The 26,056-nt window shown below is 35.6% G+C and overlaps 2 protein-coding genes across 5 annotated transcripts; both read right to left on the reverse strand.

Annotated features, from left to right (window-relative positions):
• Positions 1 to 822: 822 nt before the first annotated feature.
• LOC18097836 (probable N-acetyl-gamma-glutamyl-phosphate reductase, chloroplastic) lies at positions 823 to 5,014 on the reverse strand. 3 transcript variants are annotated; one of them, XM_052452094.1, is made up of 15 exons: positions 4,765 to 5,014; positions 4,626 to 4,686; positions 4,333 to 4,500; positions 4,115 to 4,252; positions 3,814 to 3,900; positions 3,611 to 3,661; positions 3,417 to 3,488; positions 3,142 to 3,261; positions 2,912 to 2,972; positions 2,718 to 2,798; positions 2,493 to 2,572; positions 2,321 to 2,410; positions 1,921 to 2,049; positions 1,680 to 1,816; positions 823 to 1,171 (listed from the first exon to the last, which is right to left on the reverse strand). In XM_052452094.1, exons 2-14 carry the CDS (start codon positions 4,662 to 4,664, stop codon positions 1,709 to 1,711), a joined length of 1,224 nt encoding a protein of 407 aa, XP_052308054.1. In that variant the 5' UTR covers positions 4,665 to 4,686; positions 4,765 to 5,014; the 3' UTR covers positions 823 to 1,171; positions 1,680 to 1,708. The 3 variants fall into 3 exon arrangements, with proteins under 3 accessions (XP_052308054.1, XP_052308053.1, XP_024454561.2); XM_052452093.1 differs by having other exon boundaries at positions 823 to 1,162; positions 4,765 to 5,013; XM_024598793.2 differs by having other exon boundaries at positions 823 to 1,162; positions 4,142 to 4,252; positions 4,765 to 5,011.
• Positions 5,015 to 5,331: 317 nt separating this feature from the next.
• On the reverse strand, positions 5,332 to 19,889 carry LOC18097837 (kinesin-like protein KIN-12D). Of its 2 annotated transcripts, XM_024599783.2 has the most exons (38): positions 19,720 to 19,889; positions 19,000 to 19,621; positions 18,521 to 18,676; positions 18,347 to 18,430; positions 17,542 to 17,661; positions 17,289 to 17,402; positions 17,115 to 17,207; positions 16,866 to 17,026; positions 16,696 to 16,770; positions 16,490 to 16,577; positions 16,346 to 16,404; positions 16,184 to 16,247; positions 16,033 to 16,098; positions 15,756 to 15,941; positions 15,339 to 15,443; positions 15,025 to 15,260; positions 14,876 to 14,945; positions 14,716 to 14,781; positions 14,521 to 14,565; positions 14,356 to 14,435; positions 14,150 to 14,231; positions 12,223 to 13,923; positions 11,704 to 12,108; positions 8,717 to 11,395; positions 8,521 to 8,628; positions 8,324 to 8,445; positions 8,143 to 8,230; positions 7,964 to 8,038; positions 7,640 to 7,882; positions 7,458 to 7,556; positions 7,158 to 7,232; positions 7,027 to 7,085; positions 6,810 to 6,921; positions 6,580 to 6,690; positions 6,282 to 6,452; positions 6,128 to 6,193; positions 5,923 to 6,042; positions 5,332 to 5,766 (listed from the first exon to the last, which is right to left on the reverse strand). In XM_024599783.2, the coding sequence occupies exons 2-38, from the start codon at positions 19,618 to 19,620 to the stop codon at positions 5,632 to 5,634; spliced, it is 8,940 nt and encodes a 2,979-aa protein (XP_024455551.2). In that variant the 5' UTR covers position 19,621; positions 19,720 to 19,889; the 3' UTR covers positions 5,332 to 5,631. The 2 variants fall into 2 exon arrangements, 1 of the variants encoding a protein (XP_024455551.2); XR_008058979.1 differs by lacking the exons at positions 5,332 to 5,766; positions 5,923 to 6,042; positions 6,128 to 6,193; ... (5 more) ...; positions 7,458 to 7,556; positions 7,640 to 7,882 and having other exon boundaries at positions 7,978 to 8,038; positions 8,324 to 8,429.
• Between the last annotated feature and the right edge of the window lie 6,167 nt (positions 19,890 to 26,056).

Here is a 26,056-nt window from a genome sequence, read left to right on the forward strand (position 1 = left end):
CTGCGAATAGATAACAGCTTCATGATTTTCTAAAAAAATGATTATCAAGTTTTTTTTTAATTTTAGAAACACCCTTATATTTTGGGATGCAAATTTAATAATTTCTTTTAAATACTAACTTTAATATTAAAATAAAAATTAAAAAAGGACAAATCTCTTTAATTACCGAAACCAATCTTTAGGTTAAAAATGGTTGTGGGCAGACGAGAAAATATCTAACTACTAGCCATTGGGAGAAGGAGAGAGAAGCCGCTTGTATCAAAAGAAATGGACGGTTGGAGGCAGTTTGCACGTGTAGAGGCAAGAATAAAAAGAGAACTAACAAAGACACGAAAGGAAGTTGGTCTTTTCTGCATCAGTGCATCGTTCATATTCTTCATTTTGGTCTTTTCAAAGGCTAAAACAACATCGTTTGACCTCTATGCATATATATATAAAAAAATGGGTCGGGTCTCAGCCGGATTTACCCAGGTCGACCGGGTTTCGCAGGGCCAACTCCCAGGTAAGTTTTGCTTGGACCTGGACCAGTTCCATGTCCGAATCAACCTGGTCCTAGGTTAACTCGTCGGCCAGTCCGGGTTTCAAAACTATAAAAACACAACTCAACTTTGGATGATAAATAATAACATTCTTTACGTTCGCTAAGTCAGGATTACTGAACTTTTTAAGGATTTTTTTTCAAAAGAATAATAAAAAAATAGATTAAGTGAGATAAATAGTTTACATTTTTATTATATATTAAATCATTGAATTGTTTCCAATCTCTTTAATTAATATTTTCTCTTAACGCTTCACAAAGCATGAGGATTGGACTCGGCACTCTTGTTCATGGAAAACGGGACCGTGCTTGTCGTCTACCATAAACTTACACAAACAACATCCTGAAATCAGGTTCGAATCGTTTCTGATCGGGCCTTTGGTAAGAAAGTTTCTGATTCTTATTGTAAATGAAAATTACAACACGAAATTTGACAAGTTACAATATTGGAACCAGCACAGCCTGGACAATTAGACCTCCACTGAATCGGCTATCTCATCATCTAACTGCACCTATGATTTCTTGACGACATCTTATTAGTTATTGAGCTAATAGTGCATGTTCCTCTTGAGCTCTTCTAGAGTGTAGAGACTCCTCAAAGACAAAATTTCACTCCACCCTAACCTGCAAAAGCTTGTGAAAATAGTTCAAATCAGACTGAGAGGTAGATCGACAGATGATTCTAAAGTCACATGTCATCCTTACGTGCATTAACAATTAGAAATTCAATCTACACTTGAAAATAATGGAATCGGCGTGAAAGAACAGGTTGAAATGGACAAAGCACGTTAAAAGGAATCAACCAGCCATGAACATTGAGTTATATTGCGCATTTAAAGATAAATGATCCTAGATATTAGTATACCATAACAATGCTGTCAATCAAATAATAAATACGCTGCAAAGGAAACAATAGAAAGAAATCCCTACAATGCTGCGATGCACCACAAAAACCAACTATTTCATCTGCAAAAAGTGATGAAGCTATCCACAAGAACAAATGGGGGAGGCTAACGGAGTGTATGGAGGATGTGAGAGCAGAAATGATAGTCTATGAATTAAATCAAAGAGAAGCATATTTTGAAGAGCATGGATTAGAGCATCCAAAAAGCCTATTCCAAGTAGAGGATGAATTGCTTACATGTTCAGTCAAAGAAAAGTAAAAAAGTCTCAAGGAAACAATGGCAGGTAGCCAAGCCCTGTGTTTTCTGGAAATCCCATCATTAGATTTAAATTTTGTAGAGCTTGACCAGAAGCCCCCTTCACAAGATTATCAATCTGCACCAAGGTTTTAGAAGTTAAGCTAGTCAGAAGGGAAGAAAACAGCGGTATATGAAAAGATGGAGAAAGTCAAGTGCAATGGCAAAGGAGAAGATACATACAACTGATATGATTATTGCTCTGCCAGGAATTCGGTCAGGAAATACATTTATATAACAATAATTAGAGCCTCGAACATCATGAGTGCGAGGAACAGCTCCTTTTTCCAATAATCTTACAAATTCTTCATCCTGCAATAAAAGTTAAAGAAAGAACGAATGACTAAAATGTGACAAAGGGCAGCAGAAACCAGATCGTGGCTGGACTACTAACTTCCATCTTATATAACTCAAGTATTAACACAGTTTCACCATTAAAGGAATGTGCAACACACATTCCTTAATCAAATTTCAGGTCAAAGCATTGATTGTATTCCGAGTGATATCATTGATTTGTAATGTCTCATAGTACATAAAGTAGAAAAAGTGTTAACTAATCACAATATTTATAAAATATATATACCTGGTAAGAAACTTTCAATTGCTGGTACAAATTGTCGGTTGTCACTCCTGAAGCCATTTCCACATAGATAGTTGATTGCATACCACGGGTCTAAAGAACAGAAAAATAAACAATGTTGGACTGGATTCTTTTATAAGCAAAGATTACTTCAATACACTTGGGCAATTGTTACCATTGGCATTAAGTGTGGAGTAAAACTGATGGTTACTTTAGAATGCGCAGCATCGGATAGCCCCTGTTCAATTTCTGGAACTGCAATTCAAAACCAGAATCTATATTATTGCCTTATGATACAACCGAACTATAACAAGTGAAATTCATATCTTTTGCTTCATGGTCAAGGCAATAATTTGCAAGAAGAAGGGATCAAGATCCAATTTCTGAGATTGATATTCACCATGACGATGCCTTGTAACACCATAAGACATGATGCCTTCAGTTAATTCAGTGTACAAATTTGCCACCTTAGCACCACGTCCTGCACAATTTCCAGACATCAGAAACTACCGAAGAAATTGATGCAAGTAGAAATTGAAACATATTACTGCTACAGACAAGCATCAAGATATAAAAAAATGCTGAATTTTCTACCTGCTCCACTCACACCAGATTTTGCATCAACGATAATATTCTTATGTTCAATGAGATTGGCCTGAAAATTCAGAACATGATGAGGTTCAGGGTGTGCTCTAATTTAAGAAAACTAGCTACCTTGAAAGAAACTAATTGTAAAGCAACAATTCATCTTCCGCTGAAAAAACATGCATGGAACTAAGCAGTCATGCAGGATGAAATGAAATTAAACTGCAACAGACACATACCTTTATCAAGGGAACTAAAGGAAGCTGAATCGACGTTGGATAACAACCAGGATTAGCAACAAGATGTGCATTTTTTATTTCCTCTCTCAAAATTTCAGTCAAACCATAAACAGCTTCTTCCTAAATCCATCAAGAGAACACATTAATGTAAGGAAAAAAATAAACGTAACCTTCCACAAAAGAGAATTGAAATATAAGCACAGAAAACAGCTAAAACTTCCTTCATGAGGCCAGGTTGATGTTTTGAGAAAGGAGAAAGATTCCAGGAACTTTACCTGCAAATCAGGTGCTCTGTGTGGCTGGCCATACCATTCTTCATACTCAGAAACATTTCGTAATCGGAAGTCCTAAATGAATAACAAGATAATACATGATATTACCGCATTATAAATTTTCAAAATACTGCATGACGCCTTAAACATGATAATATACAAAAACATAAACTGATAAGTTTGCATTCAAAGCATACCGCTGAAAGATCAACAATCTTTAATCCCTTGGGAAGACCTTTGATGATTTCCTGGAAAAAAAGAGCACATGGATCAAATACTAGTTGACATAAAGAAACTCAGTAAATGAAATTCCCTATGCTGAAGGTAAACTGCATTAAGCTTTCAAATTAATTGTTGAATGGGTTAAAATATGTTACATGAAAAAAAAAAAAAAAAGTACCTGTGTGGTTCCATGAGGCAAGCAACAGAATACAGCATCAACATCAGAAAAATCTGCATCGCTGGTAGAAACCAAAACCGGCAAATCCTGCAAATCAAAACAGATTCAATTCAAGCATCGCTTGCAAAAGAGAAAGCTGACAGTATACTATTTCAAAACATTTTCCCCCTTTTGGTGAGACTCAATGGTCAACTCTAGCAGTATCAAACAATAGATTCAGTTTCACCATAAAGAGAGCTACACAGGAACACCTTACTCAACTAATACGTAAACATTGATAAAAATCCAATCAAAACCTTACCCAATACTCAATAGTATATGATGATACCTTTTGTGTGATTAAATGAGGAAATACAGAATCCATCGACTTCCCAGCATTTCTATCAGCAGTCATCACAGTAATACCAAAGTATGGATGGTTTGCAAGAAGTCTAATAATCTGCCACCAAAAAATAGTAACTTCACTCCTCTCTCAATAATTGATTAACAGTGCCCACAAAAGCAACAAAACCCACAAACCTCTGCACCAGTATAGCCACTGGCACCAAGAAGAGCAACACGAACTTCCTTCTCCTGCTTAGCATTTGAAATCTGCAATCTTTTTGTGGACAAAGAAGTTGACCCACCAACATGTAGCTTGCAATTTCCATTTTTACTCTTCAAGCTTGAAACTTTCACTTCACTACCCTGAATTCATTAAAAAAAAAATAGCTCGAAATACAAAGTCGCAGTCTTTACTAATTTTCAACAAGCAAACGCCTCTCTTTCTATTAAAGTTTCAAGCTTTCTAGTAGAAAAGATGAAATTCTAACCTTCAAGAAGCAGGTAGAACTGAAAGTTGCACTGCTCATTATTTAATTTCTGAATGAAATTCTACAAACACAATTTGACATTATAAGAGAATGATATTTATAGAGATACAAGCAATAGAAATGAAGGGGGTTTTTTTACCTTCAAGAATTGGATGCTTTGACGATGGGAAATTTGAGGTTGCTTTTGGAAAAAAGAATAAAAGGAGGGAGGAATTTAATTACTGGTTTATTTTTTATCAGAAAGGAACCAAATATGCCAAAAAAACCCTAGAGACAACTGGAACAAAAATGGATTTAAAAGTAATATAATTTAATTAATTAAAGAACCAGAATACAATTAATAATTAGCCGCCTTGAAATTATTTTGTTCCTTGTCTAGGGTCAGAATTGGCTAGCAGGTGACTGCCGGAAGGCGCTCTTTGTCTTTCTTTTATACATGGCATTACAAAAATGAGGCTTGTCCTGCAGGACAAAAATCACTTATCACAAGAGCCCATGTTCCCATACAATCAGCCCAAAAGTAGCCATGTTCACTTATCTAGAGCTTTTCATTGATTATTTTATCTTCATTTTTTACAAGGCAAAGGGACATGTTGGTTGATTAACGTAATTATCAAGATTATCCTTAACAACTGTTCCCAGGAACAAAATAACTAATGAGAAGTTGCCAAGACTGCCCATGGTGGATATGCGATGGTAATAATAGTAAAAAAAAGTAAAAAATAAATTAAATAAAATTGGATGCATATGTGTTGTTTAATTGAATAAAGATCGCTAAATAAAATTAAGATGGGCCAAGTAGTGAAAGACGAGGCAGATTTTTCGAGACAGAGTTGTGTTTTGGTCAACTTGCCTTCTCTGCATTTTAAATTTTACAGCAAAAGAATAGATTATACAGGCTTAACAAAAAAATCGATATGTACAGGCACCAACATAACAGGCAAAAACACACGCATGAGCTTGGCTTGTAGTGCTGTATAACTGTCATGAGCGAAAATCTTTAATGCTATCGGTCCAAGGCAGAAAAAAATGGAACTTGGCCCCTTCTTGGAGTTTGACGGTTGTCATCTGTCCTTGAGTTTATTGGTGAAGTTTGGGGCCTTAGCTCAGACAATCGTATCCTTTCATTGGTAATCTTAGCCTGCAGAGTTTGGAACTATGTTAGTTTATGGGAGATCATCTTTTAGGGTTGTTTGGTTGACCCTGCTAAGAACTTGTTTAGACGCAGAAATCCATAATGTAGAAAGAGAGAAAAAACAGTAGTGTTATTTATGGATTTTGATTTTTTATTCCTTACCTTGACTGTCAAATCTTGCAGTTCTCTTTCCAGCGAAGTGATTCTGTTTTTCAGCTGCTCAAGAGCATCCTCAGCGATGGTTGGGGTTATACTGGATACAGGTTTTGTTATCCCAGCTGCCTGAAATTTTCCATCAAAAGAGATTTATCTCTTCGATTCTGAGTGAAAATAAAAACCACGTGGCTAATCAAGGATACACACATACCTTCAAAATGCTAGTACACAAGCCCAATAACTTTTGTGCTAATTGCACCTTGTCATCCTCAGTTTCCTGTATGGATTCAATTAACAGTTGAAAAAGCCATCGATATTAACGATATGTAAAAATTATTAGTACTTGTTTCTCTACTTCCACTAACCTTAAGTTTGTTCATTAACCTTTGTTCCCCTTCAAAATCTATATATGGACTTTTCCCAACAGAAGCACGATGATGTGCAAGCTCTTCCTTGATACGTGAAAGGTTGATCTCTGCTCGCCGCAGCTTAGCACTCAGGTCCTCATTGTGAATTTTAAGCGAATTGTTCTCTTCCTATTACACCAGAACATGGATCCACTTTGGATGAATAAAAAATGTTTGCACAAGTTAACAGGTCCAAATTCTCTGAAATTCAGCATATTTTCCATGTAAACAGAACAGATTATAGAAAATATCTTGCCTTGATTTTTGCGTGATGATGTATACGCTGCTGGATATTTTGCTGGCCAGACAGCTTCTTTACCTCCCCCTCAAGTTCCATCACCTTCTTCTTATGATTTATGTTCTCCATCTGAACAGAGTATAGGAAGTAAATACAAGACACGAGACAAAAAATAGAGGGGGCGGGGGAAATAGCTCAACTGATCCACTGGAAAGGAAAAGTGCAAGGCACAGGCTTCGGGTTTTTACCTTCAACATTTCATTCTCAGTTTTGAGTAACTGATCCCGCTGATGAAGCTTTTCCAATGCTACTTGTGCAGCAACCAGCTCAGCATGTTTACAATCAATTTCCTCTAGCCAACTAGAAAACAAAATGTGAAAGAAAATACATAAAATAGCTAAAGATTTAAGTACAGAGTGCCAGCCAATATTGGCAGGTTTGAGCTTTGAAGCAAAGGATGCCTACCCTCGCCTCTCCTCAATAAACCCATTGAGCTGCTGCTTAAGCTTGATAATTTCCTGATCCTGTATGGAAAGTGGAAATGATTAAGGTAAAACATGTGGGTTTCCAAGGTAAATTACCAAAGCAAAGAATACCTTTACATGAGGCTCAAAGGTACCAAGCTGAGCTTTTTCTGCAATCTTCTGCACTTGTTTATCATCCAATAGTGACTGCCATTAACACAAAGGTACATGAACAAACACATTCATGGAAACTACTCCTTTCTCTTTACTTTTTGCTTCATTTTCCTCCAATGTTTATTCAGTGCACATTATCAGAAATTATCATGTACATGACAAAAAAAAGAGGAGATGCATGGTCTCAATTCTTTATAGGTCCGAATTACCAACAACCATGATTAAGCAAAAGAGTAGTGTGGGACCACATAAATTTACCACATAATTTGTCATATCCAGTTTCACTCCTAGTAAATCTCGGATTACATCATGGGTCATGCTCTCAGCAGCAGCCAATCTGGCATTCAAGGCAAATATCTGCAAAAGGATCATGCTTGTCAAATGAGTCATTATCTGGCATGGATATAGAGTTGGATTTACATTTGGAAAGGAAAGGCTACCTCTTTCTGTCGATTAACTGCTAAGGATTCCAGCTCTTCGATCCTTAGCCTTGCAGATGCAAGGTCCTCATCCTTCTCAGATTTTATTTGTTGTGCCAAGCCCAGACCAATGCATTTGAAAGGGGAACTGGAACCCCTGGACTTAGCAGCATTTTTCTCTGACTTGTTTGATGAAGAGCTCATGCTATGGGAGATATGGCCCTCAGGTTTTACTTGTTCAACCATGGCTTCCAATGCCTTGAACTGTTTTCAGAATCTCTTAAAATACAACTTTAAGAAATAGAGGAAGAAAGAACTATATAAAAACTTCAAACCCTGGCCTACCTTCTGCTTATACTCACTAGCCTGTGCTTCTGCATGCAAATTTAGCTCAGTGACATGTGCCTTGAACTGTGAAATCTGTTGAACAGTAAGAGAATGAATGTCAAATGCTGAAACCTCAGGTCAAACAACGTTAAAACACTTGTAAGAATGTACCAAAATGATGCATAATAGCGCTTTACCTCTGCATCCTTGTCAGATACACTGCTTTCAAGGATCTGTATATGCTTCAGTGCTTCTTCTAGGCCTCTTTCCTTCTCTTCCAAATGCCTGCAGGTGAAAGACAACCATGTTTTGACAATTTGAAACATCGTCGTATCTAAAAAGCAAACATACAGAGGAATCTGATAACAGAAAAAAAACCTTTTAATGCCAGAGTCAACATTTTCAACATTCTGCATCTGATATTTCACAGAATGAAGCTCGTCTTCAAGTTCTTCTCTCTGCAATCTTTGTCGTTCTGCTTCTCCTTTAAGAATATCAACCTGACAAGCAGTAAATAAGATGCTGATTTTGAAATTTTAAACTCCTTTAACTCAATAATAGATTAGAAAACTAACCTTGTTTTCAAGAACATTAATGGTGCACTCTAGCTCTTCAACAGATCTCTCAAGTAGCTTTACCTCTGCTTCTTTTTCTTCAGCATTGATCTTTCTGGATTCAGCAGTCTGTCAACAAGTTAACAGCACAAGATCAGGAAACATAAAATAGGTGTAAATAATTATTATTTAGCATATATATAAAAGTTCAATGCACCTGTTGGGCCTCTTCTGCAATAGCTTCAATTTCTTCAGCCCAAGCCTCTGTCCTTTGTAGCTTATCTTCTAAACTATGCATCTTCAGTTGGAGCTGATCTCTCTCGCTAGTAAGTTCACTCAGATGACTCCTTAAAGATTCAATTGTATCACTCATTTCTCCAAGAGCATCACCCATTTGTGAGAGTTCTGTCTCTAAGCTCTCTGTCAAACTCCTTTTCTCAGTTAACTCCTCCTCAAGAGAACATTTTGCAGCCAAGGCTTCTTGAATTTGGGCTCTCAGATCCAGATTTTCACAAGAAAGACTTTCTAGGGACAAGTGTCCCTTAGCAATATCAGACTCAAGATTAGACACTGCATCTATCTTCTCCATGAGCTGAGCTTCAAGCAACTGACTATGAGCAACAGTCTGTTCAAGCTCACTTGATTTGACAACCAGCTCATCTTCTAGAGCCTCCATAGAAGCCATCACTTCCTTCAGCTTATCCTTTTGATCCTTAGTATTAGATGCTGACTCCTGCAACAGGCTCATATCAAATGACAGTCCTTTTAGAATATCATCCTTCCTCAATAGCTCAGCCTGGAGGCTCATGTTGTCAGAGACCAGATCTGCAGTGCAACTTTCCAAGCATTCAATCTCTTTCATGAATTCAGACATCCCTTCTATATTTTCACAAATCTCATGAAACATTTTTTCTGCAAGCATATAACACTCTTTCTCCATTCCGTTAAATAACTTGTGACTGATTGAGTGTACACTTTCCACTGATGCAACATACTTTGCTGTGTTCAAAGCTGACTTGGTGAGGACTTCATGCAAAACTTTCTTGTGAGACCTAATTTCACTTCTCAAAAGAATGTTCTCATCCTTCAATGCATTCAATTTGCAGACAAAAGTTTGCAAATCTTGGTTTTTTAAGCACATATCAGCTTTAGCAACAGATTGAAAATTCTGGAGTTCACTTACCTCGGCACTTTGCATCTCCAGATCAGTCTGTAGACTGGCAATGACACTCTCCAAAGAGAGAATTTTGTCCTGCAGCCTATCATTCTCCATATCAACCTGGCTTAGAGATGATTCAACTTCATATTTCTTTTTCTCCAAGTCTTGTAGAACCAAGCTCTTTTCAGTCTTCAAATTTGAGACCTCATCCTTTAGAGACTTGTTTTCCTCTTCCAACCAATTCAATCTTCTGAGCTCTGAATCTTTCAATTCCAGCTCAGTTTGTAGTTTGCTTGATGCTGTTTCCAATTGGCAAATGCTCTTCTGCAAGTCTTGCTTTTGTTGGCTAATAACATCAATGTGACTGGAAGACTTTTCCAAATCTGATTCCTTACTCTTCAAATTCTTTTGCAGTTTATCACACTCGGCTTCAAGTTCTTGAATCTGGCTTAACAATCTCATCCTAGTTGTCATGACTTCACCAAGTTCGCTTCTCAACTTATCATTGGAACACGCAACATCCTTCAGACTTGATAATAGATCCTGCACCTCCCTATTTGCCTCTTTAACTTTTCTTTGCAGAAGAGCAACATCTGCTTCCTTGGCCACTAATAGATGTTCCTTCAACTCAGTGTCAATTTTGGAAAAAATTACTTCATTCTTTAAATTCTCCAAGATAGAGCAACAATTGAGGTGCTCTCTCTCCGCTGCTACTTCTCTGAGACACATCTCTTCAAGCTGTGATGCTAAGATGAATGACTCGATGTCTTTTGAGCACAAATCCATCATAAAAAGCTCAGTTTGAGAATTCCGAAGTTCCTTTTCATCTTCCAGCATTTTCTCTTGATTGAAAAGGGATTCTACAGCATTTGTGTTAGTTGAGTCCAACTCCTTCATTAGAACAGCAAGCTGAGAACCCATGTAATTGGACCTCTGTAACATCAACTCCTCTTGAAGCTGTATATCAGAGATCTTTTTCTCAAAAGACGTTAACTTAAGCCCAAACCTCTCTGTTTCCTCTTCTTTCCTCAAGATCCGAACAAAACTGTTCTTGATGTCAACCAGCAGTTTCCCCTTCAGGGTTCTGCATGTTTGAAGCTCTCTACTTGTTTTGGAATTGCGCTCTCTGAGATCAGTTATAAGCGAGTCTGATTCAGACAAACCGTGTTGAAGCAAACCATTTTCTGCATTCAGACCTGTTACTGTTTCTAACAAAATGCCCATGTGACAGAGATGTAGTACTGAGACAGCAGAATCCTTTACTATTATCTCAGACCAGACATCTTCAAGCCATGACCGCACCAATTTTCCAGAGTCTAAAACCAGTGCCTTCAAGCTGTGGAACTCACACAACATAGACAAAAAATTTTCGAAAGAGATCTGGACCTGTGAAATGACACCCTCCAGCTGCACAACCAGATCCCTTGTTTCCATTAAGTCTGAGCCAAACTGCATTTCAAGATCTTCAAATTGTTGATCCTTGAGTCCATTCAGGGATTGCAAGCTCTGAACTTCATTATCAAGCATATCCCTTTCACTGGTTAATTTAACTTCAATTTGTTTCATCCTTTCCATATCAAGCTTCATTGCTTCATTAGCTATCATCAGTTCATTGATCATTATATCAGCTTCTTTCATGGTATCTTGGGCCTCTTCGAATTTGGCATAAATACAAGAAGCCTCCGCCATTTTCTGTACTGCAACTATCTTTGCATCACCAACCTCCATTTCAAGGAACTATAAAAAAATTATTGGAAAAAAATGATTAAGTATATGGGAGTGAAATAAATAAATGCCGTAAATATAATCTATCTGCAAACAACTGGGAAAACCAAAATAAAGACAATGGGATGAAAAATGAATTGCTCAGGATGATTTAGTTTGGGTTATCATTGCAGGCAATTTTGATTTTCATTTTACGAGAGAGTCCGTAATATACAAATTTTAAGAAAGATACCACATACTTGTCTTGAGGAATCCCAAGCCAGTAATGAGTTACAGAAAAATAAAACAGAGAGAATACTGTAGAAAATCTAGCAGGTCACCTCTTTGGTTTGGCACCAGCAAATCCCAGCTTCTTGGATGATTTGTTCAAATGCTTGTAGCTTATCATTAACAGTTTGTATCTTCGTTTCAAATTGTGTTTCAAAGTTATTAAAAACTTCTTGAAGCGCGAGTATCTGAGTTGTGAAACATTTCATGCTTTCCTGACTCTGTTTCTCAGACATCCAGATTTCTTCTTTCTCGGCATGTAATTTAGCCATCTCCCTTTTAACCTCTTTCAAGCTTTCAAGAGCAAACTCTATTTCCCCTTTGAGAAGAATAATGGTGACATCCTTGGGAGTTCTGAGACCCTCATCTTTCCTACCACATGAAGTGCCCAATGATCTCTTTCCTATTGTAGAAGAACTCTCAGAGACATCAATTCTCAACCCCTCTCCAGCATCTGTCTGCAACAATATCGAGGTATAGCAATTACTAAACCAAATACCTATTAGAGGCTACTATGACATAAAATTAAATTAAAATGTTATATGTCAACCAGAGAGCAGGAGTTATCTTACCCATCCACTGCCACCATTATTAATTGTGCCATCTCTTTGTCTTTCATTCATTTCAGGACTCCGATCATACTTTCCATGGGTAGCCATGCATGACCTGATGGAGGACACACCAGTTTTCAGCTCAACCAATTTCTCCCTTGTGTTCAAAATGTCGCTCTCTTCAATTTCTTCAAGCTTTTCTTCCATGGCACGTGCATGTTTCTCCTCCTCAGAAAGTCTCTGTTGAAGTTGAGCACATGTCTCCTTCAACTCTGCTACTTCCATTTTCAAAAACTGAATCTGTTCCTCTGCTTCTTTGATAGCAGTTGCTTGGTCATTCAGAAGAGCTTCCTTCCTTTGGCTAATTGCCGCTGATTCACTAAGTTGCACGTTCTTATACGCTAATTCATGGAGATTGTTGAGATTCACTTCTGATAATCTATTCACAACTACAAAAGCAACCGTTGCACAATCTGATGCTTTTCTGGCATGAAGTTCTGCTACCTTCACTTTATTCTCCAGCTCTGCAATGGTAGATGTTTTTGCTGCCAACTGAGAATTCAAGAAGAGAATTTCTTCCTCCTTTTCATTGCACTCCTGCTGGTTTGCTTCGTTCATTACCAGTGCTGCCCCTCTCAGAGAATTAAGCATGCATTCCACATCATTTTGTTTATCGTTAGCATCCTCTAGACATTTTCCAAGTTCTTCAATCAGTAATTCCTTCTCAGAGATGGTTCTAATCAACCTGCCAACTTGTTCAGAGATCCAGATCCTCTTCTCAGGGAAGGAACTAGAAATAAGGTCAACCTGATCAGCGGCGTCCATGATTGCCTCTTGTCCATCAGCAAGAATTGCTTCAACCTCACAAGCTAGAAATTCCCATTCTTCAGATAAGTTTTTCAGTTCCCCATCTTTGCCCTCAAGCATTTCGTTCAGCCCCCTGTTTTCTTCATTTAAAACATATAGCTTTTCCCGCAACTCTTTCAATTCAGTTTCCAAGAGCATCACCATGTTTTTAGTCTCCATCTCTTTCAAGTGGCAATCATGGACCTGATTCTGAAGAATGGAAAGCTCTTCCTGCATGCAGACAATAACTTCAGCAGTTTCAGCTTCAGCCTGCTGACGAACTTCGTCCATTTCTTCTTCATTAGATGCCTGAAATGCATGATCATTTTGGTATAAAACATTCAATCTTTTGGCCTTCTCAAGAGAATCTTGCATCCTCTTCAATTTCTTCTGTAAAATTGAGTCCTCACCCCCTGAATGCTTGGAAGGGAGATCTCTTAACTCCTTTTCAGAAATTTGCTCCTTCAGAACCATCATTTGAAGCTCCTTTTCACCCAAAAGCTTTGCATAGTGAATCTTACTTTTCCTCAGGTCTTCCATCTCATTGATTGCTAGTATTTGCTGGGACTCAAGAGCTTCAACAACTAACTTCACCTCCTTCAGTTCACAAGTGGCATCTTCAAATTGTTTGGTTACAAAGTTAAGTTGTACTTTTGCCAGTTCAAGATCTCTGGTTGAGCACATTGACCTTTCTTTTATTTCTTCATGAGAAGATCTCTCTTCTTTGAGAATAATCTTCAATATATCAAGTTCGAGCTGCAAATCCAAGACATCTTCTGCATGTTTCATCATTTCTGGAGCAGCTTCCATGCTTTCCAACTTACACTGAACTCCATCAAGCATGACAGTTTCAGAAGTTGGAGCTCCTGAGAAATTCTGAAAATCAGGTTTATTATCAGTCATCGTTACACTTGATGGAATTGCATGCCACATGATAAAGATGGATAAGTGAGAATGAAGGACAAGAGTTATGCAAACATGCATCTGCTGGAAATTGCTGGTGAAACACGGTGATCCATCCAGCAAGGCCATAGGCATTGTGCCTTTCCCAGCATGCATGGTAAGTGGAAAGATGAGTAGCAATTCTAAAGGCTCAAAGTACCTTTAACGTTTTAATGTCACCATCTCGGTCATGGGTTACAGATTTGAGGTTGTCTAGCATATACTGTAAATCATTAATTTCCCTGCAAAAGATGGAGATAAATAGGCTGCATTAATTAATGGATTCTGGGTGGGTGCAATTACAAATTTTAATGAATTTCAAACAGGACTTCTTGAAGACCTACAATCAGCGTTAGAATTCCTGACCTGCTTAATTTTTGGTTTTCCTCTAAGCAAGAATTTAGATTACGCCTGCACTCGTCTAATTCATTAAGGGTGTTCTTCAACTGAAACAATTAAAAGTAAATGTCACAGAAATGGATGAATTTCAAGAAGAAAGGTGTAGTTCATGTCAAGACAGTGCAAAGCAACCTCTAGATGCAGAGAATCATTTTCCTTGTTGGTGCGCATGGCTTGCTGTTTTGATAAGGAAAAAATAAAGAAAATAGTTTACATCATCATGTTGTGAAAATAAAGAGCTTAAGACAACTTAACATGGACAAAGTGTTGCCCTACAGAGACAAGGAAAGGGTAGGAAGACTGAAGAATGTAGTGAATCAGGCAAACCTGAGGTTGGCTATTTGCATTTGGAAGATTTTGCATCATAAATTTCCCGTCAAGAAATTGAAGAAGCTGCAACATATGATTTTTAATAATCACTCGGGTTACAAACAAATAAACAAAAATAAAAATGTATTTTGCTTGAATTTTCTAACTCCATGAAAACCTGTTCTCGCAGTTTAGATACTTCTTCCAGGAGGATCTCCCTCTCCCCTTCTTCATAGAATTCTTGAAATCTATAAACACCAAAGTGAATAAATAGTAAAAATCGGTGCATCTTTTTAAGAGTATGTTCTGATAAACAACAAAAATTACCTTCTGAGTTGGTCCAACAGCCTTATGTTCTCCAATGCGAAGCGAGTCACTTCAGGATTTTTGTCTACTTTAGCTTGAATCAACTGAATCTCTTCAGAGAGTGCTTGGTTCTCTTCCAGCAAATAAGTGTCAGGAGGTAACAAGCCACCAACCAGTGACTCCATTCTCTGAATCTTGTCTTCTCGAAATCTGAGCATCATTTTAGTGCTCCTGGTATCTTCTTCTCTTTGACGAACCTGAGATGCAGTTAGCATTAGATAATTGAGCTGCATTTTTTAAGAAGACAAAGAAACACCTCATTTGTAAAGAACTACCAAACGATTCAGTTGCTCAATCTCAGCTTCAAGTTTCTTGATGGAAGTCTCTTCCATCTGCTCTCTTCTCAAAGCGCCAGCAAGAGTTGTCTCCAACGACTTCAACTGTTTCAGCACCATTTTCAATACAATAAATTTTCACTGAATCTTACTATTAATGTAGAGGAAATTCAGGAATAGCATCTCAGTTACTGCATTTAAAAATAACCTAGCATGGATGCAATGGAAAACTGTTAACAATAATCAAAGAGCAGGCATAATGATGCCTGGTGATATAGTTAATTAATTAAACAACAAATGGAACATAAAGCATTCACATGTATATTCATCCTGTGTCATAAATAAAGCAACCCAATTCCATTCAGATACACAGTATTATTATTATTAAATTACCATAATGAGAAGTCACCTAGTTACCTGCTTAGTAGACATTCTAACAATGCCTTTGCCTCCAACTCCACGCAAATCATCAGCATGCTGTTGATCCATGTCATGCATGATTTCCGTGGAAGCTGTATCTTGCTCTTGCATTGTAACTTTTCCAGTTGAACCAAATGACAATGACCTGGAGACATTCTGACGTTTTAGGAAAGAGAGCTCCTCCTATCACAAAAATGATCCAGGGTCTTCAGTTACAAAAATTGTGGATGGTAACTTTCTTAATAAAGAAATATTGTAAAATTCAGAATCACACCTTTAGAAGCCGTATCTGATGCTGAAGTGCAATGACATCTCCACTGGAATCTTCATTAACCACAGCCTACACCGTGAAAAAAGCCATAAATTTTTCAAACTGGTTGATTCCTCGTAGAAACAGAAGTTTGTCATGAAACAAGCTTACTTACATTGTTTTGAATAAGTTTTGCTCGCTGAGCAAATTTCAGGGTATTAAGCGTTTCAGCTGCACAGCTGTATAAGGCAAGACTGTAAGAGATGGATAAATGATAAGATCTGTTGGTGCCCAATGCATCAAATACTAGCAAGCAGTAACATATGCATGAACTAACCAGATAGAAGGGCTAACATTAGCAATGATCATTGTTTTTGAGTTTCCTCCAAGTGAGTCCTGCATTGCCGATAGAAACAAGCATGTTATCATGGGTAGAAGACATAAACAACAGTGTAGACCAGAAAATGGAGGCAGCAATGACCTGAAGAAGGAAGGTCAATCTCGAATCCCTATAAGGGACATGTCTTGCCCTCCCATGGACCACATCCAGTAGAATCATAATTACATGACTGCAAATACCAGTGTACAGAAAGCACCAATTATGTTGACAGAAGCAGTAAGCAGAACAATCAAAATAATAAAATATGATGGCTAGGTGCTCGTCAAATTTGGTAAAGCTCGTATTACCCCAATGTGGACAATGATTTATTAATGTTTGCAGCTTCCTTCAAACGCTCGCCCTCAGCTCCTGAACTCTTCTGCCTGTAATTGATAGTTATAACATCATGTTACATAATAGCACTAAGCAAGTTCAGCGAGTATATATTTTCAACAAACTTCGAAAGAAATGTGCTCACCTTTCTGAACCAGCAAGATCAACTAGGTTTAGTCTTGCAAACCTTAGGTTAGTTGTGGAATCCTTCTCCCACCTGCTCTCAATTACACAAGTAAATACACTATGTGAGCGGCTGCTCTCTCGGTTCATATTTGTTGCTGCAACTTTCCTATTCAAGGAACCCTACAGGGAACAAGCTATCACATTAAAGCAAACATGTGTGCAGAACAAGGGTAGAGAGTTTGAACAAATAACAAACAAGGATTGTAACCTGAGTCAAAAGCTTCAAAATATCGCTCACAGTTTGAACCTCAAATTCTGAAAGATTTTCTACATAGACACCCTTCTTGACATCCTCTCGCAACTACAAGCAGAGAAATGACATACTTAAAATTAATCTCAAAATGATCCAAAGCAAATTCACTGGAAAAGGAACCAAACTTACAAGCAAATTGGTAGATGAGGGATCAAGGAGGTCTGTAATTTGTTCGTTGTAAATCTCTAAGAATGAGCACTTGCAATTGTATTTTAGCCTTTCATCCTTGCGACTTTCCTCTTCCTGCAAAGATAAAGATGAAGAACAAAAATGCGATAAGCTGTAAAAATCGCACTGGTTGTTTCGTAATTGGAGCGTGTATTAAAATATATTTATATGATATGCACAGAAGAAAAGCTAAATGGTAGGGCATGGAAATTACTGCTTGTATCCTTGCAAACAAGAATTCAAATATCCGCGGTGTCATTCCTCGATTCGGGCTAGGCTTCACTTCTAGACCATCAATTTCACCAAGCATTGTATACGTCTTCCCACTTCCTGTCTGCATTATCAAACACACTGTTATTAAATTATTTTAAACTATAGTTATGCAGGACAGGAGGTCAGGTATATCATTGATTTCAGGTTGTTTTACTTGCATGGAAACAATTCTCTGATTCCCAATATTTCAAAGAACACTGGAACATTCAGCTCTATGTCTGGAGTTTTGTATTTGGTAGAGCACCTACTGAAGCACAATCCTCTCATCACTTGGTGAGGAATGTTTCAATCAATATTTCAAAAAAGCAAGTTCCTTGTAATAGTTTCTAAGTTGCTTCTAAGGAAAAGAGCAAAGTGATGATCCCCTCTCCATGTATACCATATAAAACATGGGACACAAAGGGTAAGAAATCTTAGACCTCCCTGAATCCCATTATATTGATACTTACCCAGCCAATGAGCTTGCATGAAAACGTATCTGTGTGTGAGGTACATGTTCTCAACACAGGATATCAAATAATGAAGACATTTGTATACATAAAACACCAATGAGAACAAAAAAACAGTACCGGTTATATGAGTTACACTAAGATGACAATAAGTCAAATGAAGCAGAAAACAGGATAGCATTCAAGCTTTATTATCCATGATACCATGCCTATATGAAACCATGAACGCTTAACTTAGTAGAAGCTACTTCACAAAGCAGAACCATCTGTAAAAGCAATATATACTCCCAAAATTACCTGGCCATAGGCAAACATACAGCTATTGTAACCAGACAAGCAATTCTCTACCATAGGAAGACCAGCCATTCTGAAAAGCATTTCCTGCAAATTTAAGTTTAAAACATTGCTTACTTGCAAAATAAAAGGCATGGCTTATTGTAAAAGTAATTATTTTCTTCCATGTAACCAGACCTGGTCAACTGTTTCACATGCTACATGGTCAAATGTGAATCGAGTTTCTGGTTGACCAATCCAAGTGATGCTCTGAGCACCTTCTTGCTTCAAGCACCTGTTGTAACCATGCATACTCCTCTCCATGCTATTAAGAGGACGTACACGTATAAGGACCTACATAATTTCATCAAGCATCAACACAACCAGAAAAGCACTCATCCGCAAAACAAACAAGAAAGAACGTTAGGATCAACATTACTAGAGAAGCACTCATTCGTTTGAAACATTGTTCAATATTAAACTTCTTCAAATGCTAAAACACGCCAAAATTCAAACCTTTCTACAGATTGACACCCATTTTGAAATGTTTCTCATTGTTCACAAAAAAAAAAAAAGAATCATCTCATTACTCTTTTACAAAATTATCTATTAAACCACACCAAGACGAATTAAATACTATTCAAAATTAAACCTGAAAAAAGAACCCCACAAACTACCTGTACATTATGCTCCATCCAGAATGATGGATCCTCCTTAAGATCAAAATGAGGCACTTCAACACTATTAACAACCGTGGTCCCCCCCAAACCAGCCGAAACCGGAAGACCTCTATACAATGCAGAAAAACTCCCTCCTTTCCCCCTAAACCCCGAATTCACAGGCGGCTTTGAAACAACACTCTTGGAGGGCGTACTTTGCGTCGAATTACTCTCTGAATTGGCCCTCTTATTCCCCCTTGGGGTCACATTAGGCCCTACAGCCCCAAATCCACCACCTCCCTTGCTCAAATCCCTAAAATCAGTCCTCACCTCGTCCCTCGACTCATTACTTATCACACTACTGCCACCGGACTCATTTCTCTGAGCCCACCCGAATCGATACTTGGACACCTTATCTGGTGTACGGAGAGGCTCAAAGTTTCTAACTTTGGGCTTGTTTGGAGTTTTATCATGTCTAGGGTTAGGGTTGGGAGCTGGGTCCTGAATTGTATTCAACGGTGGCCTAGTTGAGTCAGTACTTGATTGACTCGCTAACGAATCCCTAGGGTTAACAGGTACATTCTCAATTTCTTCATTGTTCTTCGCATTGCGTCGAAGAAACTTGAAATCTCTCAACATCCTATGACCAAAATCGAGAAATTCAGAGATCGTTAGTGATTAGGAGAGATTTATAAAGAACATGAAAGCTCAGTATTAGTTGTAATTGAGTTGAATTACCTGAAAAACAGAATCTGTAGATTTCGACTCAGCTTAAAATTATAAACAAAACTGGAATTCTTTGATTCTCAAGCAAACATCTCTCTCTCTCTCTCTCTCTCTCTCTCTCTCTCTCTCTACTTTTTTCGGATTTGAATTGGAAGTGAATTGAATTCTATTTTTAAGTGGAGTTTAAACTGGGGTTTTGTCAGTGGTGGGGGGTAAGTTGATGGACGGTGGAGATTGAATGGAGATTTGAAAATTGAGGGTTATCGCGGTTTTGGGATTTGAAATGGGAGGGGCGTTTTGGTCAAAGGGAATCGTTGAAGGGCATTACAATTATTGTGTCTGTGTTTCAAATTTCAACGGCTATCTAGGGAGCTGTTTCATAGGAGGCGGGCTGCTCGGAGGTTGCTTCTTTGGTTTAGAGATCATGGCCATGTGATCGGATCCCAGTATCTCTTTCTCTTCACTGGGTGGATTTTTTTGGATCATCCATTGTTGAAAATCCTTCAATGATAAAAACTCTTGACTGAGCCATAATTCTTCCTCCTTAGTACCAGCTCCCTTCAGTATGTTTGTCATTACAGTAGTTTTACGGTTACGGTTTAAAAAAATATTTTTAATTGTTGTTAATTGAATTAAAATTTGTGTTTAGTTAAAATTACAAGATGTGTGATTAAATTTGTTATTGAAAATGTTGTTTATAATTAAATAATTAAAAAAAACATTTATTTTATAATGTTAAATTACATAAGTATATAATTATTAATACATAAAAAATATAGCAAAATAATATCAAGATCCTTGTGGACCATGAACTAATTTTTTATAGTAATCTAAAAACACGAATAAATACACAGTAAGAATAAAAATATATTTATATTTATATTTATATATAAAAAAACTAATACTGGGATTTGACCCGAACTTGACCCGGATCATACCGGGTCAGCAAATAGCTACTTTGGTTCAGTATTGCAAAGAGCTTGAGAAGAGGAGGCAAAACTGGTTGCAGCATAAAAAGGAGGCAACATGGAGGTATAAAAGAGTTAAAACACAGAAACAAGAATAAAAGGTTAATAAAGTCATGATATTATTTCAAAAACAGGTTAAGCGGGTTTGTCTTGTAGAACGCTGGGTAAAATAATAAAAAGCAGTAATTTTTAGCTTTGACAAAACTTGTGGCAAGAACTCATTTTTTAGTGGCACCCACCTCTAAATCACAGATCAAATTTTTAACCAAACAGCTATAAATTGTGGTTGGGACAAAACGCAGCCCCAACCACAATACCTAAAGGATAAATTGATGTGTTTCTCTTATCATGGCCAATGTCCAGTCCTAGAGCCATTTTGTCATCAAAAACTTGATAAAAGTTCGATACTTATTTGGTATTGTGATAATAATTACTTTTTAAAGTATCTTTTACATAGAAATAAATTAAAATAATATTTTTTTTATTTTTTAAAATTTATTTTTGACATCAGCACATCAAAACGATATGAAAACACCAAAAAAAATATGAATTTGAAGCAAAGAAGAAAATAAAAAAAAGTATTTTTTTCAAAAACACTTTTGAAATGCAAAAACAAATAGACTTGAGTGTTTTAAGAACACCCATTACCCAGAACCTTTGACTCTAAAATTTACCAAAAATATATAAGGCGTGGGATATTTATTGTAGCGCTAAACATAGTTTAAAACGGATTGCAACGGTGAGATTATTTTTTTGCTTTTGGATGAGAAAAAAAAAACAAGAAACCTTAAGAGTGGGGGTGCTTTAGTCTTTTACACCGGCACGTTGGCCATTAAAAGATTGTTTGGGGTATATTAGTCTTTTTTAATTTTTTTGTAGAGTGAAAAATACACTTTTACCCTCAAAGTAAAAAAAAAATCTAGAGTTGCTAACCAAGGATTTTTTTTAACTTTTCATAAGTTTTTAAACAGTAAAAATACTTATTTAACTCAAGATTGAAAAAATATCGGGTTGTTGGCCAAGGGATTTTTTGGTTTTTCCCTTCTTCATATACAGTTAAAATATGTTATTAACCATTAAAAAGTCAAAAAATAAGTTTGCATTCGAGGGTACTTTTGTACTTTCACATGATTATTTTTTTCGTAATTACTAGAGTCAAGAGGGGCGTTTTCATGTTTTCATGTTGACTTTTTATTTTTTATTCAAGAAAGTTGATGTTCATGCTCATTACACACCAGTGAGAGATTGACGTTCACGCTATTAGAACAACACATACCTGATACCAGGCCACCTGATGCCCAAACATGACATTTCATCATGTCTTTGGAAGTGTCATCATGTTCTCTTCCTCATGATGTGGCACAAAACAGCGTATGGTGGTCGGATTATCGTTAGTGGTTGTTTCTTTTTTATTTTCTTCTTTTCTCTCTCTTGCCAGATAAAGTGCACGATTGTCCTCTTTGTTTTTGCTTTTTCAATTTTAGTTCTCATTCTTTTGGTTTCTTATTTCATACTTATTCCTTTTATAAAAGTTTTGTTTGTTTTCGATTTAGTCCTTCAATTAAAATTTCTCATATGTTTTTCTTTTCATTTCGATCCTTTTTTTTCATGACTCTTTTGTTAAAGTTTTATTGGCTTTCAAATTTATCCTTTAATCAAAGTTTTTTGTTTTTCAATTTCAATCCTCATTCTTTTGATTTCTTATTTTGTTCTTATTAATTTTATAAAAAAATTGTTTGTTTTCAATTTAGTCTTTCAATTATAATTTCTCATATGTTTCATTTTGGTTCTTATTCTTATGATTATTAATTTATTACTTTGGCTTTTTTGTTAAAGTTTTATTGGCTTTCAATTTCATCATTCAATCAAAGTTTATTCTCTTGATTTGTTTTTCCTTTTTTAAAGTTATTTTTCAATTCATTTTAACCCTGTAATTGAAAATTTTGCCCTCTAATATATATATATATATATATATATATTCACCCTCATTATTTTAATTAAATAGTTTTCTTAGATCCTTTTGTATAATTGATTTTTTTTTATTTTATCTTTTGACACTTGATTTGATAGGGATTTAGCTTCACATTTTTCCATTAGCTTCACATTTTTCCATTTGCAACGCTTATGATCTCATGACATGGGTCACAAGTTTGAAAAGTTAAAGTCGTTTGACATCTTCTTTTTTTTTTGCTCATTTTCTTTCATGATCTTATTGTTATGCATTATTTTTTTTATTATTGGTTTTGTAATTATCTTTGGTTTCTTTTCCATGAATTTATCCTAATCTCATGACTTAGGTCACGGGTTTTCCATGCTTTTTTTTATATAAGTTTTTTAAAAAAACATTTTTGTTTATATTTTATTTTTAAAGATATTATTCTGATTCATCTATAATTTTTTTTATACAAATTAACTTTGTTTTTCAAAACAATATATTTATTTTTAAATAATATCTCTTATATGTTCGGCCTTGTATAATTTTTTTTACAGTATAGGTTTATTCAATCAGTTTCATTTGTGTATTTATTTTTATTATCTTTTATCAATTTAAATAAATAAGTTCAATAAACATAATCGAGTATAGTCTCATTTTGTGTGATTAAATATATTTATCTACATTTATCTCTTAATTTTTCTAATTTCTCTTTTGGCTATCGTTTATGACTTTTTTTTATTTATTTACATAGATGATTATCAATTTATTTAATTAGATACTTGCATAGGCTTTTCGATTTACACTTTAATTTTTTATGTAAAAAAACACATCGGGATAGCTTGCATACCCGGTATTTTTTTTAAAAAAAATATCTACAACTTGCGGTGAAGCACGAGTGGAGGAACTATTAAAAATTACATTTTGTATCAAGAAAAGGATAATTATTACCTCATTTGGGCTGAGCTGATACAATATTAATAACAAGTTTTTGAGTCAAGGATAAAACAAGTGACTAATAGATTAAGTTGCCTTCTTCCCATCTTCAACCATAACACATGCCAATGAAAATGAAACAAGTAGAAAATTGTGAGCCCCAAGCAAAATGTAACTTTGTAAATTGATTGCATAACATGATATAAATATCAATTTGCATATTCATTATAAATTAAAAATCAATAAAATAAGATTTTTTTCTGCAAATTTTATATCGACCATCTTTTTTATGGTAAAATTGATTATCTTGTTTATAATTCTCAACCATGATGCTACAAATTTTTTTGCAAAATTAAAAAACTAATTGATGTTGTTTCAAAATCTAATATGCTCAAGAATGATTTTTAGTGTTTACATGGAGAGTGATTACACATTCATGTCAATATTCCTTTATCTAGAGTTTAAGAAGTTGATTATTGGTGATAGAAGACATAACACCTGCAATACAGTTTCTTTTGGCGGGATTTAGGGACCCTATAATGATAAAATCAATTATTTTTAACAAGAGATTGCAATAAATAAAAGAATGAGCTTTAAATTTCAAGAATAAGAGTGTTTATTTTTAGTCGTGTATGATAAATGTTTTGAAAATAACAATATGAATACTTAAAGAGTAGGGAAAATATGAACATTTTACATGAGTGATTCAGAGGGTATATATAACATTTGAACTTTGTCATGTTATTTTAATTGAGGGGTTGAAATATCATTTCCTCTTGATAGCATTAATGAAGGCAAAAATAAGCTTGGGTTGATTTGACTAAAATTAAAAGAATTAATTAAGTTAAAGGACTTAATTAAAATTTTATTGAGTTTAATTGACTTAATTAAAGATTTCATTGGAATAAAAATGAAGTTTGAAAGTCAATTTGGCTAAAATTGAAAGAATCAAATTAAGTTCAAGGATTTAATTGAACATTTTTAGTGTTTAATTGACTTAATTAAGAACTTAATTGAGTGAAAATTAAGTTTGGAAACCTAATTCAGGTCAATTTGCAATAATTAGAAGATCAAGGATCTAATTGAACTTTGAAAGTGCTTAATTAGCTTGATCATGGGCTTCATTGAAAGAAAAATCAAGCTTGAAAGTCAATTTAGCCATATAGGAAGAATTATAAGTTCAAGAGCTTAATTAAACTTGAGATCGACCTAATTAATGTAATCAAGGGTTTAATTAAAGGAACTAGAAGTTTAAAATGCCAATTGAGGATGAAATTGAAGAGTGTCAAAACCAAAAACCATATTGTAGTAGGCACTGGAAGTTGAGGTTTTAATTGGAGATAATTAGGAGTGAAATTGAGAAGATTCTCGAGAATTATGTTTAATTAAGAGGGTTAATCACAAGGTTTTAAATGATTAGGATCTAGAATGGAAATAAAAATATTTAAACCCTAATTAGATTTGGGATAGCCAAACAATGACATTTTGATTTAAATGAAATGACACGATGTAGTTTTGTTGGAAATTGATAAAAAGAAGAAGAAGAAGTGAAATCAGAAATGACGTTGTTTTCAATTGCATTGTGGGTTGTCGTCCACCTCCACCTATTCAGCTATAGAGCAACAACAAAAATCCCAATCTCCAAACATCTAGTCCATCCTTATCCTCTCATATTCATACTCTTCTTTATTCTTGAGCCCAAATCATACCAACTTTCTAAAATTGATGACCTAGTTTCTCCTCTCCTAAATCCTACGGTTTTGTGCCCTTTTCTTTTTCTTAGCTTCAAAGCCTCTCTCACATCACAACAAAATCCTCCCTTGTCTGTTCTTTGTACAGAAAAGCCTAACTGTCATATATTGCCTAAAATCACCTCATAGCCACCCTTGTCCTTTGTTCTCTGAGCTATTATTGTTAAAATCACGAGTTAATTCGTAAAATCGTACTATTTTACTAGTCAACATGTATCTAAATTGCAAAATCAAACTAAAAACTTGAATACAAATAAAATTGAACTTAACTCGTGCAAAATCGGTCTGATTTTACGAGTTTACTAAATTTGTGATATGAACCAAGTCAAATCCAAATTTAGCGTTAAAATGTCTGGTGACCAATTTTGTAAGATTGAACATATCTTTCAAACTGTATATTGGATAGAGTTGAAATTTTACAGGAAAATAGTAGACATATAAAAATATATTGTGGTAAATTTTAGGTCAAATGGATTTCAGGAACATAATATTTTAGAGGGTCAAAGTTAGTAGATGAATCTTGTCAAATCTATCAAACTAGACCTTCGTGTACTGTTTTGGACATATCTGGAGCTACCGGTGGAATTGTGATACGATTAAAGTTGAGTTAGAAACTAGACATCTCAAGCTTTCCAATCATATATCATAGGTCCAGTAATTCATCCAAACAAGAGAGAACGACATGTTTGAAATTAGAACTTATAACTGTCAAGAATATGCGAAAATTAGAAATTCGAGCTACATGGAGGAATTTTAACATG

The sequence above is a fragment of the Populus trichocarpa genome, chromosome 4, assembly GCF_000002775.5.
Source record: "Populus trichocarpa isolate Nisqually-1 chromosome 4, P.trichocarpa_v4.1, whole genome shotgun sequence".
NCBI lineage: Eukaryota > Viridiplantae > Streptophyta > Magnoliopsida > Malpighiales > Salicaceae > Populus > Populus trichocarpa.

Coding starts and splice junctions, on each gene's coding strand:
- LOC18097837 (XM_024599783.2), bottom strand. CDS start 19,620: ATGTTGAGAGATTTCAAGTTTCTTCGACGCAATGCGAAGAACAATGAA. Junction 13,924..14,149: donor GTGACATTAAAACGTTAAAG/GTACTTTGAGCC, acceptor CCTGATTTTCAG/AATTTCTCAGGAGCTCCAAC. Junction 5,767..5,922: donor TGCAAGATTTGACAGTCAAG/GTAAGGAATAAA, acceptor CAAACTCTGCAG/GCTAAGATTACCAATGAAAG.
- LOC18097836 (XM_052452094.1), bottom strand. CDS start 4,664: ATGAGCAGTGCAACTTTCAGTTCTACCTGCTTCTTGAAG. Junction 4,253..4,332: donor GTGGCTATACTGGTGCAGAG/GTTTGTGGGTTT, acceptor TTTTGGTGGCAG/ATTATTAGACTTCTTGCAAA. Junction 3,901..4,114: donor CATATACTATTGAGTATTGG/GTAAGGTTTTGA, acceptor TTTGATTTGCAG/GATTTGCCGGTTTTGGTTTC.